At 43.0% G+C, this 15,481-nt stretch overlaps 1 protein-coding gene across 2 annotated transcripts in view; it reads left to right on the top strand.

Moving 5' to 3' along the window:
• Fshr (follicle stimulating hormone receptor) overlaps nucleotides 1-15,481 on the top strand; it is a 179,285-nt gene that overhangs the window by 137,932 nt on the left and 25,872 nt on the right. For both annotated transcript variants that reach the window (XM_006985791.4, XM_016004279.3), the window contains exon 5: nucleotides 15,263-15,334. In XM_006985791.4, the coding sequence (XP_006985853.2) occupies nucleotides 15,263-15,334 (72 nt within the window). The remainder of the gene's footprint in view (nucleotides 1-15,262; nucleotides 15,335-15,481) is intronic.

The raw sequence follows: 15,481 nt of genomic DNA, 5'->3' as shown, positions 1-15,481 counted from the left end.
TCCCCCCTCCCTCCCCCTCCCTCCCTCCTCCCTCCCTCCTCCCTCCCTCCCTTCTCCCTCCCTCCCTCCCTCCCTCCCTCCCTCCCTCCCTCCCTCCCTCCCTCCCTTCCTCCTTGCCTGCCTGCCTTCCTCCTTTCCTTTTTTCCAGGATAAGAATTGAGCACCGAATCCCCAACACCTAAGGAGATAGATCCCCAGTACATTGTAGCAGAGTTGGGAAGGCTAGGAGAAGGAAGGAAGGAGGAAAGGGGGAGATCATTCTGTCAACAGCAGCCTCATTGTGATGAAGGCTCACTGGTTAGGCTCTCACCTCCTTCTGTAGTACTTGTTGGGGGGGAGAGCTATATTTTCTCCTTGCTTCCAAATACTCACCCCTGTCATCTACATTAACATTAATAGTATGTTAGGCTGTGAGCTCCTACAACAGGAGTATTCTAGCCAAGGGCCCCAAGCCCTTGGCTTTGCCTGGGAAGGCTGATATCCTCTATGAGGGCATGACTATGTGAAGAAGGCATACTTTGATCAGACAGTAGAATTGCTTGGCTCACGACTGAAGAGCAGTGAATCGGCAGATGATGCCTGTCTTGGGTTGTACCCGCACTTAGCTAGACCAAACACTGTCGTCCCAGACATCGCTGAGTCTTCATGGAGCCAAGATCAGTGCACAGTAGGCCCTTCATGGGAGTATGGGCCTGGCATGGAAGCTCTGTGTTTGCGTGGTGAGAGAGCAGCAGCTGCTGTTTTGAGGGAAATATCTTGGGGCTTTGCAGAGTGTGAACACCAAAGTGACAAACGCTCTAAGGAGGACTATTTTCATCTTCCGCAGACCTTGCATAAATGTTCCACTGCGGTTTCATCCCAAACCCACCCACGGTGATCAACCTACAGATAATGCCTAGTTCAAGAGGCGGTGAGCTCCTCCCTCACCTAGTTGGGATGCAGAGATGCGGGTAGAGAGCAGATGGCTGGTGGGCCTGTCAGAGGAGGATCTTGTCAATCTCCTCATAAAGTTCATTCGTCACCATCTCCCTGGTAAGGGCCAGACCACACAGATTCACTCACCAGATGCTAAGGAAAGAAAAAAAAACCCTTTCCATGACAGAAGAGTCCAAGAGCCAGGTTCCAGCCCTGGCCTTACTTAGGAAAACAGAAACTTCCCTGGGTCTCTAGAGAAATGGAGAGAAGGAGCTGGGGAAACCGCTCAGTGATGAAAGGGCTTGCAGCACAAGTCAGAGGAGCAGAGTCAGAGTTCCCAGGCCCTCCTACGCTATTCCCACTCTGTGGCTGGGATAAAACACTCAGAGAAGAGTAACTGAGGGGTAAGGAGATTTACTGTGGCTCAAAACTCCAGGTGACAGCCCGTGATTGTAGGAAAGAAAGTCAATGCTGACACTTCAGCTTCTCACACCGCATGCAGCCAAGAGCAGAGATCAGGGAATGCATGCGTGCTCACTTGCTTGCTTGTATTCAGCTTGATTTATCCACTGTTATACAGTTCAGGACTCCCTGCCTAGGGAATGGTGTCCCCCACCCCGGGCTGGGTCGTCCCACATCAATTAACTAAATTAAAGCAGTCACCCAGAGACATACTACAGCAGGCCAAACCAAGACAGACAATCTGTCATTGAGACGGACTTTCCAGGTAATTCTAGGTGGTGTAAAGTTGCCACTTAAATAACCATCACACCACATGCATGCCAGCAAGGTGTGGTGGCTCAGTGAGAACTTCAGCCCTGGAGTGTGGACACAGGGCATCTCCAGAGCAAGCTGGCCAACAAAACTAGCCATAGCAGCAAACCTCAGGTCTCATTAAGAGAACCCATCTCAGAAGAACGAGGTGGAAAGCAGCTGAAGAAAATTCCCCCCATCAGCCCCAGGCCTCTGCACGTACATGTTTACATGAGCACACATATGCATATTGGTGTGAAGACACATCTATATAAGTGTATCTACGTGCACTGTGTATCTACACTGTGCTGGCATACACATCAAAAAAAGGAAATTGGAGAACTATAGCTGTCTCATCTCCTGCAAAAGACAGCTGTAACAAAGGGGAGATAAAAAAATTAAGAAGTGCAGCATTTTAAAGTCAAAAGGCCTTGGTCACCAGTATGGGTGACAAGAATCAGACTCCGGAAACACTGACACTTTGCACTCATTTGCTGACAAAAGTCCTGTGGACTGTTTAGTGACAGATCTACATCACAGGTGGAAGCCTGAGGTTTTGAGACAGTGACTGAATTGAACAGGGTCAAAAGCTGGACTCCCCAAATTGTTGGGGGAGCAGGAGGCCCAAGGAAATTCTTATTGTGCATGTATCACAGGGCACATTCTGGAATGGGCATTTTGATCACACCAGTGTGTCTTGCCCTTGATTCTCCCGAAAGAGTAAGGTACCTTTCCCGATCCACAGATAAGGGTTGTGAAACTCCAGAGATTATATAATGGGTAGAATGAAGAACCGAAGCCGTCAATATGTGACTGTCACCCGGTCCATCCCACAATCAGGGCCGTGTACAATACAGAGGAAGCCAATGTAAATCTGCCTAGTGTTCCAAGCACATTGACACCTCAATAATGTGTTTGCCATTCAGAATGTGTGATCACCCACCTGAGCAAAGTTGAAGTGTACTGAAGAAATAGCATTCTAAATAATTTATCTTGGAAATGAGTTGTGGGAAAGGGTGTGCAAACTCTTTAAAATATTAACTGTTTTGGCAGCTCCCAAATGTGATGTAAAAGTAACTGCTTGCCACAAATTGGTCATTTGATCAAACTTATTCTTACTTCAGCACCCAAGAAGGTCTCCAAAGGTTGATGCTTGGCAACAGCGTTAGCCGTGAACTGAATTCAGGGATGTTTAGGCTATGAGAGTTTCTATGTAGACAATGAAGTGTACTGGGAAGAATATAATCGAGAGGGTGGCAGCATGAAGCCTGGCTTCAGACATCACCCCCCCTTCTACTTTCTATCAGACAGATCACCTTGAAGTCCCGCATCCTGTCTCCTTATCTGTAAAATGTGGCGGATAATAGTCCCTTCTTCACTGGCTTGAAGGAGAGTGAGACATTTGCACTGGGCCATGTCACAGGCTCAGATGACAGGTGCATTCTAGCAACTGTTTCTTCCTGGTACAAGTCTAGAACTTCAGCTGTGCCTAAGTCTTGTCCCTCCTAAACTATCAAAATGGGAATTATAAAGTAGCCTAGGTTATATATTCCTCTGAGAGAATTCTTGGGACTGTGACTAGTGTAACCAGCTTCTAGGAGTTCACTTACAGCCTCAGTAGTAGCATCTTGATCTCTAGACACCACAGGCAGCTTCTTCACGTGGCCCAAGTCTGTATAGTGTATAAAATTTGGCACGTGGCCAAATTTAAATTCAAATCCCCTCTTTCAGCCTATGTGGAACACCAAGCAGCCCCAGTTAGGATGGGCTGTCAAGATGGAGAAACTCAAAATCACCTCCGGGAATGCTTCTCAAAAGATGTATCCCGAATCCCATTCTTCACTCAGTTTTCATAATCAGTGTGTGTGTGTGTGAGATGTTTCCAGAAACCTAGACTAGAGCATCCCTTGTGTCGGAGCAGAACTCTGACTGTGATCTTGGGTTATACCAAATCTGCCTTTAGGACAGTGGTACCCTGCAGCAGGCTCTACATAAAAGGTCAAGGGACATCAACAGGCAGAGCTGCAGGTAACCCGTCCATCACCAGTTCCAGTCTTATTATTACATCATCAACAGGCCCACTGGTCAGGGATTGCTTCTCGGGTTAGTTCTTTTGGCTCAGTTCTCCATGGTTTGTTTTCTTTGACCCAGATCAACATAGATGGCTGCTGAGGTGGGAAGGAGTGGGACTCCCTCCCAAGGCTGGGAGTCTCCGCAGCTGTAGGTGACTTGCAGAGGCTCCTGACTTACCTGTCCTCATCACAATCTAGAGGAGCCACCATACAGCGTCCGCCAACACCGGTAGAAATGAACCCAAACCGGACCTCAGAGTCCTCCCTCTCACTCACGCAGCTCTACTTCTCTGTGCTATCAAGTTCAGATCTACATCACGGGGCAAGGAACAGACCAACTGACTAATGAGTGCTTTGCAGAAGACAGATTTATCAGTTAATGCCCTCGTAAGTAATGGTATTTTTAGCAATTAACCTGTAGTTAAAGAAATTCGTAGAGATGCTTTGCTTTCCACTAAGGACAACAAGGCTGAGTAGAGCACATCGAACTCCAGAAAAAGAGGGACTCTAAAGTTTAGAGAAAGCAAGCTGGCAGGTGCTTTCCTTGTCATAGGCATTTCCAGAGAATGGTAAGGGCGCTGAGATGCCAAGAAAAGCTCGGCCTGTTAAGTCAGCATTTCCCCTTTATCGCCATTGTAGCCTTTCATTTTCAGACAAAGGAGATCTGTCCTCCAATCTTTCTAAAATGGAAGCCATCTCAGAGATCATATTTCAGGTCCCTCTCACCAAGAAACCCTGCCACCATTTGGACACTTTGCCGGGGGTAGGAAACCCAGAACTCATCAGTACAATCTTTTCTTCTGGTGGACAGCTGTCATAATGAGACTCTGTCTGTGCCCATCAGAGATGTACAAGCTTAATTTAGATTAAGAGAGACCCGGTCCAACCTCCAGTTCAGCCTCTCCTTGTGTGGCTTTGAGAAACATCATGGATCTCTCTCGGTCTGTCTTCTAAGGTGGTATAAAGGAATAAATAAAATAATCAATGGTAAGTGCGTGGTGTGGTACCTGGCTCATAGGAAGTGTTCAATAAATGCTGACCATTATTATTATGAATCTATACCTATTTTCCAGAACATCACAGCACAAATCTATTGCCATTTCCACTTGGCTACTCTTCAGAATTTACAGGTGGCTTTTTCTAAGCAAACACCCTACGTTAGAATGGGTGGTCCTAATTCCTCCCCCTAACCACCCCCTTTACAAGTATGTTCCAAAATAAGCTGATTGATTTATACAGTGGATATGCATACAACTAAAGTATCATGTGCTTTATAAATATGCAAAACTAGCGAAGGTTGAAACGAAGATAAATAAACTAATGGATTTCTACACTTTAGCTTATACAGTGTTCTACACGGTACAAAGGTTGTTTGTTTGTTGTTTGTGGGTTCTTTGGTTTGTTTTTTACTCACTACCTACACCTATACTGTAGAGAAACAGTGTCATGGGATGTGATTTGTCATTTTTCTAATGCTTACTTTAACATTTTAACACTAAGAAAGGCAATCCACCAATCATATTAATACTGGATCTTAATGGCTGCCCCCAAACAAAAACAAACTATTAAAATAAGTTGATCCAAAAGAAGAACTCTGTAATTGCAGCCCCTAGGTTATCTCACTTAGTATTCTATCTTATACCTCTTTTATGCAAGTTGTCTTTTTTTTTTTTTTTTTTTTTGCAAAATTCATCTAGTAAATTTTCTTCCTTAATGTCAATCAGATGTTCTTTCAAACTACTGGGAGATGTTGCATTTTCATGTTTTTGATGAAAACATTCAAAATCACATGGAAAAGTTTAAATTGGCTAGAAAATGTATATTTTTCTTATTTTTAAAATATGCAATATGAGACTGTTCACATATAGTGACATACATCATTTTTGTTAGTAAAATAGCCATTTGCGTGCATACATACATACATATATATTTTTCCTGTAACTCCCTATGTAACATAGATTATTTTCAAATGCTATTGCATTATTCATTGTTAATATACTCTTTGCCCTTAAAGAAAAATTTTTAATGTATCTAATTCAGAAGTATCTGCTTTGTAATATTATTTCCAGTGGCCATTCATCACCACAGAAAAAGTCACACTTGAGTCACTTGGCTCTTAAAATGAGTCAGTCTTGTGAGTCATCTCTAATCTTTGTCAACTCTAATATTCTTTGATATGTTGTATTAGTTACTTTTTTGGTATGATAAAACACTGCTCAAAATCAACTTGGGGAAAAAAGGGTTTATTTGACTTACATTCCCACATCACAGTCCATTCTTGAGGGAATTCAGGGTAGGACCTTAGAAGGAGACATTGAAACAACAATCGTGGAGATGAGCTACTCATTGGATTGCTCTCTGGTCTCATGCTCAGCTTGCTGGCTTTTACAGCCCAGAACCACCTGCCCAGGAGTGGCACCATCCACAATGGGCTGGACCTGCCACATCAATTATTAATCAAGAAAATGCCCCCACAGGCCAATATGATGGAGGCAATTTCTCAATTGAGAATTCCTCTTCCCAGGTGACTCTAGTCTGTGTCAAGTTGACAAAAACTAAGCAGCATACATTGAAAAATTATGTGATAATATAGTACTGACCAAAAAACAAAAGCTAAGATTCAGAGAGTAAACAAAATCAGTCAGGCAGAAGGGTGATTGAGTGAGGCATAGCATAAGGAAGCAGAAGATAGCAGAAAAGGAGTCAAGTAAGGATTTGAGAAACTCAGGTATGGCCAGCTACTTGGATGTCACAGGGGTCAAGGAAATAGCATGTTATCACTCCCAGGGAGTTGGGGAAATGGAAGCTAAGACTGAGAGAAAAAAAGACAGTCTTGGTGTGGCAACTAGAACAGAAGGCTGGCAGCTGACCATGGAAGTCACACTGCAGAGAAAGCAGATGAAGCTCACTTACAAGGCAAATCCATTCCCTGGGACCTATGAAAGAAATAAGCTAACCCCTGAGGCTCAGCCGGACCTCTACCAGATTCTCTGGTGCTGGTCAGTTCCCTTGAGACAATACTACATGCTCTGACCCAAAGAAGAAGCTTGCTACTTACCTGGAACACTGGGTCAGAACAATCCCTAGCCATAGAGGGCTAAACTCTTGGAAGTGCTGCTCTTGAACTAATTAAATCCCCTGTGTTTACTACAGAGCCTTGTTTCCATGGAGATTAAGGCATATTAGAATTGAACATGGGTGTTAGATAATCCCAGTTTCGAAGGTATAAAATTGGGATGGCAGGAAATGAGACTCTCTGGCTGTCTCCTACAACGTTTTTTATGCACAGTCATTTTATAGTGAGAAACTAGGATTCTACAAAAATCAGTCCATTAGTTGGAAATGGTCACTAGCTATGGTCACTATCCTTGAATCTAGGGTCCTATTCATTGTACTAAAGCATCTTATACATTTTTCCATCTAGCACTAAGATTCTGTGGTACTCAACTTGGCCAAATCTTTATTGAGTGATTCAGAAAACATGCATCAACATCTTTTATCACATTGATTACTTATATATAAATTCCCCAGAAAATAAAGACTTGCAGTTAAAACTCAACATGACATCAGAAACCTTCATAAGTAATGGCTTCTTTTGGATACACTTAGTTCTTCTTTGCAGAATCCATATCTGCTGCTTCACTGACTTGCTAACATTTATTTCCAACTCCAAATCAGTAGTTGTAAAACAGCTGTCAGAGGCAGGCGGTGGTGGTCCACACCTTTAATCCCAGTACTCAGGAGGCAAAGGCAGGTGGATCTCTGTGAGTTTGAGGCCAGCCTGATCTACAGAGCAAGTTCCAGGACAAGCACCAAAAACTACACAGAGAAACCCTGTCTGGGGTGGGGGGGACCCACAGCTGTCAGAATCCCCTCCCTAAATTAAATTCCCTAAAGCACTTTGTAGAATGTTCAAGCCATGGCCTAAGCTCTGTTCCTTCCTCATGTCCTATGCTAAAAGAGGGCTGGATCACATAGTCTCACAGTTGCTCATTCTATACTATGCTGTATGGGGAATGATATAAAGAAATGTACAATTGGTTGGCAAAAGGGAAGTCAAGAATATCCTGTCGTTTTTCTAGAACTGCTTTACTCAGTTTGGCAGGATAAGTATTTGCTTCCATGGTAGCATCTCAGTGACCCTCACGAGTTTGGCCTGATTAGTACTATGAAGACATGAGGTGATGAGATAGTGAAAACATGGACCTGCTCTACTCAGAGAAGCCTCAAGACTTCTCCTTTCAGTATTCTAAAGGGACTTCCTGTATTTCCAGTCCACCCTACACTTCTCTTTGCGCTGTCAACAGTTCTTGAGATACAGCCTCCCCCTTCCCCTTTCTACCCTCTCTGCTTCCCACCCTCCCATATTCACCCCGTGACCCAACTCTACACACTACCACACTTAGCTCAGATGAAGGTTCTTCCCTCTATAAACATCTGGTTGGTCGTTCTTTCTAGATGTTGTCCTAACTGGCCATTCCAGCTCCCTTTGCTTTCTGCAGTCTTTTGAACGTTTAAGACATTAGTGATCAAGAGCATACAGTGTAGCACTAGTCCATTCCTTGAATGTTTCACCTGTGTTCATGTTAATCTGTTTCACCTTCCAACTCTCTGAAACCAAGACATTGTCTCTGGGGCATGATGATGCTTTGTTAGGGGGATGATACTTATACAGGTGTAAGTAACAGATCCCGTTAACTTAAAGGGGGGGACAAAGAAAGAGGAACCCATGGGTGCTAGTGGAGATTAATGAAAGTGTCAATGATACCAGGGGCTTCAGAGTCACAGGGTGGTCTGTGTGTGAAAGGCAAGTATATTCTCCTGTGGCAGTAGAGGTGGCGATGATTCCCACCAAGTGCAAGGACCCCACTAGGTTTATCCTGAAAGGAGGGACAATTTTATTATTATAACCTAAAGATGAAGGGCAATCGGGATACGAAGGCACTAACGCCAGCTCAGGGTGTGGAGCTGGCGACTGAGGGAGGAGAGCTCCAAGCTGGTTACTTTTCTTTGCTTTCATTTGCAGAGCTTAAATTTGCTGACATTTTACCCTTAGGCCTTTAACTGTTCCAGAAGATAAACCACAGTTGAGTGAATCAAAATAATTTTGCAGCAAACAATCATTTGACCAAAGCAAACCCATTGAGACACAGGGCTCCTAGCTGATTACCCACTTCCAGACTCCATCAGACGTGAATTTATTGATCAGAAGGGGGAAAATGAATTGAAAACTAAGTGTTCATCAGAACTCCATTTCCTGCCTTATCTTGGGGTTATAGAGAATCTCAGCTACAGAGTTATAAGCAATAATCCATCCAGCTAGATGGTCACTAGATCTTTTTAAGTGTCTTAAACCCAGCACTACTGGAATAATTTCAGCCACTTTCACTGTGTATTTTCTTTTCTATAAAGACCAAAGATTTCAGTGTGCTGCTGCGGATGTCTGTATGTATTCCATAACATGGGTATGGGAGCTCATTCTGTTGGCATTAGCTAAATGTTTTGCTCTTGTGTCATCCTCGTTGGAAAAGCATGATTTCTCATTTCTTCAACTACACAAAACTCATAACCATTTGCAGATGCTAATACCATGTCAAATCTGTGTGCTTTGGTTACAGGTGGGACATAATTTTCTCATGTGCCCACCTTACTGACAGCACATAGCACATACCTCCTTAAAAGTTTGGTGGTGGCACACACCTTTAATGCCAGCCCTCAGGAGGCAGAGGCAGGCGGATCTCTGTGAGTTTAAGGCCAGCCTGGTCTATATAGTGAGTTCCAGGACAGCCAGGGCTACACAGCAAAACCCCATCTCAAAACAAAACAAAACAAAAAAGCTTGACAAGCATCAAGCACAGTCTGTGTTCCATCCAGTGTGGTGGAAATGTTAAGTTTTCTGGGCAAACACAGATTCTGCCTTTATACCATTCACAATGTGGTTGAATAATATATGCTTTGGAATTTTTTTAAATTTATTTTCACTTCATTTGTATGAGTATTTTACCTGCGTGTATGTGTATGTACCACATACATGCCTTGTACCTGCAGCAGCCAGAAGAAGGTATCAAGTTACCAGAAAGTGGAGTCACAGACCATTGTGAGCAGCAATGTTGTTGTTTGTTTATGTTCTTTTGTGGGACCCGCCTCCCAGCTCCCACATAAATTACACACGGAGGCTTATTCTTACTTTTGAACGCCGGGCCTTAACTTGGCTTGTTTCTTGCCAGCTTTCCTTAACTTAACTTAGCCTGTCTACCTTTTGCTTCTGGTCCTTTCCTGTTCTCTTAGTTCTGTAAATCTTATTCTTACTCTCTGGCTGGCTCTGTAGCTGGGTGGCTGGCCCCTGGAGTCCTCCTCCTTCTCTGGTTACTTCTTCCTTCTCCTCTCAGATTTCTCCTTCTATATATTCTTTCTGCCTGCCAGCCCCACCTATCCTTTCTCCTGCCTTGCTCTTGGCTGTTCAGCTCTTTATCAGACCATCAGGTGTTTTAGACAGGCACAGTAACACAGGTTCACAGAGTTAAACAAATGCAACATAAACAAAAGTAACACACCTTAAAATAATATTCTACAACACTATGTGGTGCTGAGAATAAAACCCAGGTCCTCTTCTGGAGCAGTAAGTGGTCTTAGCCATTGAGCTATCTCTCTACTCCCTGCTTTGGAATTTTGATGAACAGCTAAAAAGAAAAGGTACAGCTGGGCGGCGGCGGTGTAGCTTGTTTAATTATTATTTAATAATGCCGGGAAGTGGGAGTAGCTTGTTTTAGAATCTATCAATGGATGTAGACAAAATTACATAGAATCAAGATAAGGTTCTAAGAAGGCTTTGAGATGGCCTGGCTATTGGAGGATGAGGAATAAGCAGCCAATTTTTATCAGTTTTTCAATGAATGATTGACAGACACCAATGTACTTCTTGGAAATGAACCACGGAGGACAGATTTGGTTGACAGAGGTGACTGTGAGGGACAAACTTCAGCTATGACAATGGATCTTTCAGGAGGCTGTGGGAAGTAAAATCTCACTTCTGGCAGACTAGATAGATCAGGTTGCAGGTCTGAACTCAGAACTCACCATAATCGCAGTCAGAAAGCACAAGAAACAAAAGCTACTTAGCTATAACTATAGAAGAAGACGAAGGTTCCAAAAACTGACAAAGAAAAGAAGGAAAACAATCCAATCCAAAGGAGTACTAGAGAAAAGGGAAAACTAACGAGTGTGACAGAACCGAAATGGAAGAGAGAGACTGGCCCAGAGCACTGGATGATCTGGAAAGTTCTCACAAAACATAAACTTGAATGTTTGCTAGTTTGGGTAGTTGTTAGATGGGTGAATTTGGGACACAATAGTAGTTTTAGGTGAAGATACGGAGGTTGAATAATCAGATTGCAGCAGACTGGACCATATAGATGAGAGATAAGAGACAACAAAAATGGTATTGCAGATAATCCTCTCTGAAAGTTTTGCTGAGAAAGAAGGAAGAGAAACATGACTGGACTGCACTTAAAGACAGACATAAAGTCAGGGGACAGAGTAAACTACCTGTGAATCTATGAGGAATGTGAACTTCATTGCAAGTTGGTGTCTACCTTAACCTAGGGTCTCCAAAAATGCCCGAGCAAGGACTTACATGTGAGTGCTTTATGTATGCATACAAACTCAGAGAAAGGATATGGATGGCAAAACACGAAAGAAATGGAGAAAAGGGAAACATTAAATCAAGAATGTATTATCACGGCCAGGCTCGGTGGTGTGGGTCTAGAATTCCAGCTACTTCAGAGGGCTCAGGCAGGAGGATGGCAGTTTCAAGGCCTTTCTGGACTACAGCATGAGTTCAAAGTCAGCCTGGGCAATTTAGAGAAACACTGCCTCAAAATAGAAAGTGAAAAATTGTTCAGGGTATTACTAAGTGGTAGGACAGCTGTATGCATGATGCCCTAAGGTCAAGGCCAAGTACTCTAAAGGGACGAGGGGAAAGAATGCACGCTCAGCCCCAAACCTATATGCTGTAGTGTAGTGGCAGACAGCTGGGCCTCAGTCATGCTGCAGCCCTCTAAGATACAGTGTAAAATATATGTAGAATTGTTCATACATGAAACAGAAGAGGAGAGCTCCACACCAACCAGGAGTTGTCCACTTCAGTGTTAACTCCCAAGCGTTTCTGGACTTGTCAAGGCCTCAGAATGTCTTATCAGGTTTCTATAAATGCCAACCTTAAAAGCAGCATAGAATTCCAGGACAGAAAATGAAAGCCACTCAGTACAGCTGAGGCAAGCATCTGCCATGTTAAATCTAGCAGCCGCCTATTGCCATGGCAACAGCTAGAGTAAAAGTTGAGCTAAGAGGAGGTGAAGTGGCAAAGAAGGGTTTGGTAGAGTGTCTACCTTGCTGATCACAGTCCGCAGTTCCCTGGCCTGGAGAGATAAACTGACTCGTGTCTCCTTCCTGCCGGAGTTGACGCTCAGGTTCTCATGACTACTGGCCTCCAGGCCTCCCTGCCTCTGCTTAGGACCAATTACCCCCAAACAGCAGGTACCTGACAAGCAAATGAGCCAAACTAGAGTTTTGATCTAGTCCTGGTGACAGAAACAAGCAATGTTTCACAAACATCAAGCAATTATCCCGGTATTTATGAGCACACAGTGCATTCCAGACCTAGACACAGAGGAAGATTGTCAGAAAATCTTAAATACGGTAGGTGCTCTGATGTCTCCTTTGGAGAATACTGGAAGAACATTTGGGAAGAGATCTAAAAATAGAGAAGTTTGGACCTGATGAAAGAGGACTGTGTTGAGTCGTGGGTCTTAAAGTTACTCCAGTACTCCTGGCAGCACTGAGTAGAATCTCAGGGGTTACTGGAGAGCAATGGTGAAAGCTATTTTGACGGACACTTCTGATTTCAAATACTAACAGAAGCTGACATTGGGCCATGGGGTGACTTTTATTTTCTCCTGTAAATGTCTCTCTATATTTTTCATGAGTCTCATAATAAGTATATGTATTACTTTAGTATGAAATAATATGTATAGCTTTTGAATAACCAAAGAATGTAGAGCAACTGGCACTCTCACACATTGCTGGTTGACTACAAAATGGTCCACTTGTTTAAAAAAAGCTAAACTGCTTCCTGTTTAAACATATGCTTGCCATCTGACCCAGAAATCATAATCCAAGGCATTTACCCAAGAAAAAAAAGAAGCCTATATTCTCTCTCTTTCTCTCATTCTCTAGCTCTCGCTCTCTCACTCTTTCACACTCGAGCTCTCTCTCTCTCTCTCTCTCTCTCTCTCTCTCTCTCTCTCTCTCTCTCTCTCTCTCTCTCCTCTCCTCTCCTCTCCTCTCCCTTACCCAACAGACATCAGCCATTTACTTGCATTTAAAGCACCTTTTATATGTATGTGATACACTATATGAACATAGGAACATTAATGCATTTAACCACATATTTTTTTCCACACCAAAAAAAAAAAAGAACCCTGAAATTTCAACTGGGGAATAAATAAGCAAATTGAGAAGCATTCATACAAAGAAACCCTTATTTAGCAACAAAAAGCAAGGAACTACGAAAACACACACCATGGGAGGGTTTCGAACACACCACGCTGAGTGAAAAGCCAGCCAGCCTCAAAAGTTATCCACTGTCTGATTCTATTTTGGAAAATGTGATCTTGTAGAAAAGACAAAATCACAGCCACAGAAAACTGGTGACTGGTGGTTGGGATCTGGAGGTTAGGAAGAGGTTAAATGCAAGCTGAAGACACAGGGGAAGGAACCAGGGCAATGGCATTGCACTGTATCCGGGATGTGGTGGCGACCACATGTCTCTATGCACTTATTTTCACTCATTGACCTCAACACCAAAATATCCATACCTCTGCTTATTTATTTTAAGACAGGGTCTCACCTATGTAACCCTGATTGGCCACAAATTGCAATTTTCCTGCATGAGCTTTCTAAGGACTTAGATTCCAGGCCTGTGCCATCATATTCAGCTTTTAATTTTTAAAGGAAAATTAATGTCATAACAAATCCTCCAACCGATTATTTGAATAACCCCTTTGGTCCAGTAAAAGGCAAGAGGTCATTCTGATTTTGATGGAAGTATTCAAAAGAAAAGCTTATCAAAAATGAGTTCTCCATGAAACATTAGGAGCCAAGCAGGAACACAGCCTCTGAGAATCATTGCAAATCTATAGACAGGGTGTACTGACTCAAATATAGATGCAGGGAACAAAACATCAAAATCTAGTGTAGAGCCTTGGTCCTTCACAATGATGTGGATATTGATAAGGATTCTTCAGGATGCAAGCAACAAAGACAGGCTGTCATTTAGCCAAGAAACACACAGAAAAAGATGTGGAAGCAGAGCTGTACTGGCAAGGCTTTGAGCAACTAGACAACTCATAGCAATCACTTCCTCCAAAATGTCACCCAGCTTAATGAAGGTGTAGCTGGACACCACCACCTCACCCAGCATTTCCTCTGACTCACTTTCTACTCTGGAGGATCATCAACACTATGGTAAGATATACCCATCCAAAACTCACTGGGTATTCACAAATACCTCAGCTAGAAGTAGGGTATTAGTAACATGCTACTGCCTTTGACCATCAGGAGATACGAATCCCTTCCCTCACTGTACACTCTTCCATCAGAGCAATAATTCTGATGCAGGTTCAGGAGATCTCCTAAATCAGGTCCTTGAGATTAAGGAACCGGCACCAGTAGCAGTGGCCAAGACCATTCACGCATCCCGGCACTGACTGGCTTTCTCCCTTGCTTCCTGCTTCCTGCCTTGGATGCTCTGAATTTACTGCATCCATTCCATCAGCCATGGACAGATTTCATCTCAGACTCTCAGGCTTTGATTCTCATGAAAGCTTAACACTGGGAAGGATCCAGGGTAGGTCTGCTGTCATCAGATGGAGGGATTTTTTTTTTTAGAACCATCTCTCTACTAGTGAGAGCAGAAAACTTGTCTCCAATCAACAACAACCACTTTCCAAGAGGGAGTTGAATTGACCCTTCTTAGCTTACTTGTGTACCCTGCAGTCAAAGAGTGTGGAACTCTCACACCATAACCCCAACAGAACTTCTTTGAAAGGGGAAATGCTAGTTCTTCATCAAGTATACCAAGGCTGGAAACTGGGGTAATTTGGTTATCTCATTGTAAGTTACGTCTGAATAGTGCTAATTTATCAATGTTCAAAAATAAAACAGTATGTGAATGACAGCAGGATATCTCCACCTTGTAAAAAAAACAAAAACAAAAAACAAAACAAAACAATGTAAAGTTCTTTGCTCCAAGGAATCGACACTGACTAGTTCCTGGTTAGATTCTTAAAACATAAAGCAGATAATAAAAGTATAATTTAGATATATTGGCGTACTCTAACAGGTTTTTCTGACAGTCTACAATTGGTATTTTACATTTGGAAGGTCCGGGCTCTGACAAATGTTTATATTACAGTTTTATGTCCCCTCACTCTTGCTTTGTCTCTCTCTCTTTCTCTCTCTAGGTTAATATCCAACACAGGCATTAAGCACTTGCCAGTGGTTCATAAGATTCAGTCTCTTCAAAAGGTTCTATTGTAAGTTTTGATTGACAGGATGTCAATCAGCCCTCCATCTAACCAGCGCCTGAGATAACAAACTTACAAAGAGAAAAAGATTGCCTTGGTTCACTTTCCCAAGTTTGAGTAAATGGTTGGTTGGTCCCTGGCCTTGGACTTGTTGTG

This window comes from Peromyscus maniculatus, chromosome 22, assembly GCF_049852395.1.
Source record: "Peromyscus maniculatus bairdii isolate BWxNUB_F1_BW_parent chromosome 22, HU_Pman_BW_mat_3.1, whole genome shotgun sequence".
NCBI classification, from domain to species: Eukaryota; Metazoa; Chordata; class Mammalia; order Rodentia; family Cricetidae; genus Peromyscus; species Peromyscus maniculatus.
This window is presented reverse-complemented; position numbering and strand designations above follow the sequence as displayed.